The sequence below is a fragment of the Eriocheir sinensis genome, chromosome 4, assembly GCF_024679095.1.
Source record: "Eriocheir sinensis breed Jianghai 21 chromosome 4, ASM2467909v1, whole genome shotgun sequence".
Taxonomy (NCBI): Eukaryota; Metazoa; Arthropoda; class Malacostraca; order Decapoda; family Varunidae; genus Eriocheir; species Eriocheir sinensis.
Genome location: NC_066512.1, coordinates 6,482,533 through 6,488,532, shown reverse-complemented (window position 1 = coordinate 6,488,532; position 6,000 = coordinate 6,482,533). Strand labels below are relative to the sequence as shown.

The 6,000-nt window shown below is 42.6% G+C and overlaps 1 protein-coding gene across 2 annotated transcripts in view; it reads left to right on the top strand.

The window, feature by feature from the left end:
• Window positions 1-334: 334 nt before the first annotated feature.
• Window positions 335-6,000, top strand: part of LOC127008171 (vascular endothelial growth factor receptor 2-like) — a gene marked incomplete at its 3' end in the record, with an annotated part of 125,577 nt that continues 119,911 nt past the window's right edge. For both annotated transcript variants that reach the window (XM_050879861.1, XM_050879856.1), the window contains 1 exon segment: window positions 335-484. Coding sequence is in view for 1 of the 2 variants with exons in the window: in XM_050879856.1 (XP_050735813.1) it covers window positions 467-484 (18 nt within the window).

Below are 6,000 nucleotides of genomic sequence, written 5' to 3'. Positions count from 1 at the left end.
ACCCATATTCAGCACAAATCACCATTTTCACTGAGCACGCTGCGGTGAGAACACAGTGAAGTGAACCAGTTTGCCGCCCAGCACCATTTGTGTACATGTGTGACGTCATCCGCGGTGCATTGTGGGTAAAACAAATGCTTAGTGAGCTATCCTTATAGTATATAATCCTTCACATCGACCTCCGTGAGCTTCCCCTACACTGTACTCAGAGCGGATGAGTGACAGCAAGGTGGTACATGGATCAAATTTATTGAGAGGACTAGATTTATCACTCCACTGGTCCTGATAATGGACCACTGATCCTTAATGCTGACGGATGCATTCAAATATTATCTTCATATGTCTTGCCGCAGATGAGACTGATAGAGACTTTGTGAAGGACCTTCTACATTACGAGAGTGTATCAGTTTCCGAGACCTTGGTGATTGATTGCACCGTCACACATCCCAACTTAAACATCACCTTAATGCACAAAAATATAGAGGTAAGTTTACTATTATGATGGCAAAAGCTGTGTGTGTGTGTGTGTGTGTGTGTGTGTGTGTGTGTGTGTATGCATTTACCTAGTTGTATATACTATATACTAGTGTAGCTCCGGCCCTGTAAAATAAGTGTTCTGTACAGGGCCTGAGCTATACTCGTGTGGTCCAGTCTTCATATCTATATTCATCTATTTTTTCTTTAAATCTTCTTATACTTTTTGCCTCCACCATTTCCTCATTTAATTCTCTCCAAATGCCTGTTCTTCTGATAGGAAAAGTGTCCTTCTTTGTGTCTGATAAACATGTGCCCTTCCTCTACTTTTTCTTATGGTTTCTTAACTCTGTCTTTACTTCCCCTTGTCAGTATTAAGTCATTACTATCTCATTTCTCCAGGTCATTTACAAGTTTATATAATGTAATTAGGTCACCTCTCCGTTTTATCTTCCTGTGTTAACAACTGCATTTATTTTAATCTTTCTTCATACTGTAGGTAAAGTTCTCCACGTATGGTACCGTCTTGATAACTATTCTCTGTATCCTCTCCAGTTTCTTTCTTGGGTGAGACCACACAAATTCTGCATATTCATTGTAGTTTTTATCTTCATCATATCTTCATCTAGGCAGTGAAAGGCATTTTTTTTTACATTAAATTCCTTTTCCCAGATTTTGTTCCATTCATATGTCTTATCAATATTTTCTGCAGTTCTTCGCAATTCTCGTTGTATCCTATTTTCCTCAATAATTTTACATCATCTGCAAACAGGTTCATGCAGCTGTTGACTCCTTCTGGATCATCATTTATATAAATTACGAACGTAATTGGCACCAGCACTGAACCCTGTGGCACTCCACTAGTCACTTTCCTCCAGTTTGATCTTTCATATCTTATCACAGCTCTCGTTTCTCTTCCATCCATTTTTTTTTACTTTCCCTTTAAGGCCAATTTCCATAATAGTCTTTTGTGTCGGACTTTCTCAAAGACCTTTTTTTAGATCCAGGTATGTGCAATCTGCCCATCCATCTCTTTCTTGTGTTGCTTCTTTTACTCCGGAGGAGAAATTTCTCAGATTTGTGACACAAGATCGTCCATTCCTAAAACCACATTATCTCTCCGTTAATATTTCCTGTCTTTCTAGATCCGATGTAAACGCCCCCAACCCCATTATTCCCCACACAAACAGACGCTAATTACACGACACATTCATTGACATCATTAATACATTTTCATTCTCACAAACAGCACGCCAGCCAACACGAACACATACCGTAACACGCCCCGCTGGCCACGGTGGCCCTTTGACCACGGCACACACACTTGACCTTTTTCTTACCAACAACATTCTTAACATAACAAACACTCAGGTTGTTCCAGGACTTAGTGACCATGACATACTTATCATTGACGCTGACCTCCAACCGATTAAACATAAACAGAGACCCAGACAGATATTCCTTTATTCAAGGGCTGACTTAGACATGGTCAAACAAGACCTAACTGCTTTCAGCATTGACTTTTTGCGACAGACCCACACACAAGATTTCTTTCCACCAACTGGAACAACCTGAAACACACCATACACGCCACAATGAATAGACACATACCACAAAATAAATAAAAAATTTAGTAGGTACGCACTAGACATCGCAAGAAACAAAGACTTCAGACGCGCGCAGGCATACAACATAACAGATAATTGGACCGCCTACAAAAAACACCAAAAGACATTTGCCAAAAACATAAAAGTAGCGGAACGCATACACATAGCAACTTACCTCGCAGACAACGTAAGAAACAACAAAAAACTTTTTTCAAATCCTTTAAGGTACGCAAACTTGGCACTAACACAATTACATCACTGAAGGACAACAATAACTCATTTCTAACCAGCCCACAACACAAAGCACACATACTCAACACACAGTTCCAATCGGTGTGCACACAAGAACACGACCAAACTCCAAACAGGCCACACAACCCCTTCCCCCCGATAGCCCCGGTATACAGAAATTACAGGAAGGACTTGACACTACTAAATCCACTGGCCCCGGCAACATTCCTGCCTTCATCTTTAAAGCCTTTGCCCCCATCCTTGCCCCCATCCTCCAGGCCATCTTCCCCCAATCCCTATCATCCACCTCATTACCTTCTGACTGGCTATTGGCAAACATTAACCCAATGTCTAAGACAGGTGACCGGACTGATTCAGCCAATTATTGCCCATCTCACTAACATCGATTCCATGTAAAAAAAATTGAACATATAATACATAAACACATAATGAATCACTTTGACACACAAAAACATCCTTACTGACTCACAACACAGCTTTCAACTTAAACGCTCATGTGAATCGCAACTCATTACTACATTTCATGACATTACGAGGCTCCTTGATCGACGTGACATTAAACAAGTTGACACTATTGTTTTAGATTTTGCCCAAGCCTTCGACAAAGTCCCGCACATAAGACTGGCATTAAAATTGAAATACTACGGTATTTCAGGACCTATTCTTCACTGGATCACTGCATTTCTTACTAACAGGACTCAACGTGTTCTTCTTGACGGCTCTTCATCTGACACTGTCCGTTTCTTCAGGTGTCCCACAAGGCACTGTTCTAGGGCCCCTTCTTTTCCTCCTGTACATTAACGACTGTTTGCCGATGATTGTTTGCTGTTTAGAGCAGTAAAGACTAATGACGACTGCAGACAAAAAGACTTGGACGCCCTCCAGCTGTGGGAGCGCACCTGGCAGATGCATTTCCGCCCTGACAAGTGCAAACTGTTAAGATTCACCAGAGATCACAACCACATCCATCACACTTACACTCTTCATAACACAGAACTTGAATCAGTGCACACACACAAGTGTTTTGGTGTCCACCTCTCCACTAACTTGAAATTCAACACTCACATAGACAATATCAGTGTCACAGCCAACCGAACACTGAGGTTCCTGAAGAGAAATCTACTTAACTGTACACCTGACATAAAATACATAGCGTATAACACAATTGTGAGACCAACACTTGAATACTGCTCCACGGTGTGGGATCCTTACACACAAAGAAACATTGATAGGTTAGAACAAATCAACACCAAGGCGGCTAGGTTCATTACAAACAATTACACTCGAACGCGTGGCATCACAACACGGATCAAGCAACAGATAAACATGGAACCTCTTCATATACACAGACAAGCACATACAAACTTGCACTTATGTACAAGATCACAAACACTCACATTGACATTGATCCACAACTAACATATCACACATATCACACAACACAACCAGTCAACGTACTCGTAACACACACAACCAAAAATACCAAACATATAACACTAACACTGACACATACAAGCACTCATACTTTCCACGCACCATACGTGACTGGAACAGCCTCCCCCAGCAGGTTTTAGACTGCAAATAGACTCATTCAGAAAACAAATACACACTCACTTGTCACCACAACACACCAACACTAACAATTACACTTGATTCACTTCCCTCCCCTGCATACTCGGCTTCCCAACACAAATATGCGTGCTATGTACCTGTAAGGTGCTCTGAGCATTATCGTCTAGATCCAGATATTCCATTTCTTATTTCTTGTTTACTCTTTCACATATATGCATACGATATTGCTTAAGATATGGGTCTAAAAATAGGAATTATATCCGCTCTTTTTCACTCTCTCTGGACTTTCCTGTTTTTAGTAGTGCTTCAGTTATGTCATGTATTGGTTCAGTCAGCTCATGGTTTCAATCTTATCTAGGGTGTGTCCCACAACCCCATCTAGGTCTGTTGCCTTTCTTTCATTCAGGGTTCTCATCATCTCTAGTATCTCATTTCTATCAACTAATTTCACTTATTCCTGATACATATATATGATTTTTTTTTCCTCGCTTTGTTTCAGCAGAAAAGCTCTTGCCATTATTTTCTCCGTTTCTGCCTGTGATTTTTACCTTAGTAGTTTAATCAACAAATCAACAATCCCTTTAACATATCTTTCTGGTTGCGTCACTTCCTCTACTTTCTCTTCAAATTCTGTTTCCTCATCACCATTTAAACTTTTTAGCAGTTCCTTTTAACCTTCTTCATCTATTCCTTGTCCCTCTTGATCCTTAATGAGTTTGATCCCCACTCAGATCCAGGGGAATTTTTCTGGATTTTCTGGCTTCTAGACCCTCCTTGTTATAATGGGTACTGTGCTCTTCCATCAGGGCAATATACAGGAATTCATCCCCACTGGCAGAGGAGTGGCTATGTATTTTGTTACGATAGCTATCCCCAACAGGCCACCAGTAGGGTGGTGAGTCAGAACCTAGGGGGCCTGAATCGTACATGTCATTTTGTTACAATAACTGTCCTCAACAGGCCACCAGTAGGCTGGTGAGTCAGAGCCTAGTGGACCTGAATCGTGCACGTCATTTTGTTACAATAGCTGCCCTTAACAGGCCACCAATAGGCTGATGAGTCAGAGCCTAGTGGACCTGAATCGTGCACATCATTTTGTAACAATAGCTGTTCCCAACAGGGCACCTGTAGGCTGGTGAATAGGAGCCTAGCGGGCCTGAATAGTGCACGTCCCGAGGGTGGGCCACCAGTAAAACACAAGTTTAGCCTATTGAATCGCGATGACTTTTGATTTGCTGGGAATCATCTGAATTAGATAATAATATTTATATGATTACACAGTACTATCCATCACAGTACCCTCCCGAGTTTCGCGTTTGCTTCGGTCCGAAGGTATAGCGCTAAACTCAAGGATCGTGAAATTCGGGGTATTGAAATCACTGAAAAAGCGCTTATTTGTTCCGACCAGTTGAGAAGCTGATTTTTTATTTTATTTTACTCCCTTGTTATCTCAAAATACTTACCTTGGAAAAAGGAAGAAAATAGGAAGAGAGAATGGGTCGTTTTGAAGCCGCAGTTGAAGGCAGCTGCCTTACGATTGTCCGACAGTTCTGAAAACACGCTTGTGATTCGCTGAGTCCGATGAAGTCATCGCCGGTGCTCACCCAATCGATGGCCTTGCTGCCTTAAGGCGGTGTCTCACTGGCCGTTTTCCTCCAACCGTTGGGGCTACGGGCAATCGCGATTGCCCGTAGGCCCAACCGGGAACGAGTTGTCGGTTGTCCGTAAGCTGGTATCACACTGGGCCTTTTTCCTCCCACCGCGTTGTCGGTAGGGGCAACCGGCAACTCCAACTTTTCCGGGTGTGTGTCACACACGGCCAAGATCGGTTGCCTGCATCCACATCCACAACGTAAACAAAGCTGTCGCCCTGTATCGACATATGGCGTCGTCTGCTAAAGTACGGCCTGTCGCGGCTTTTGCTGCCGTTACCCAAGCTGTGGACTTGTTGCTGCAATTAAATGGACGGAAGAAGCGGTTATGGGTGTGACGTGCCTGTGGTTCCTCCGTATCAGGAATTCTCATTGTCACCACTGTGCGTGGGTGGCCAAACCCACCCATCTAGACTCCGACCACATAAACACATGGATCGCGT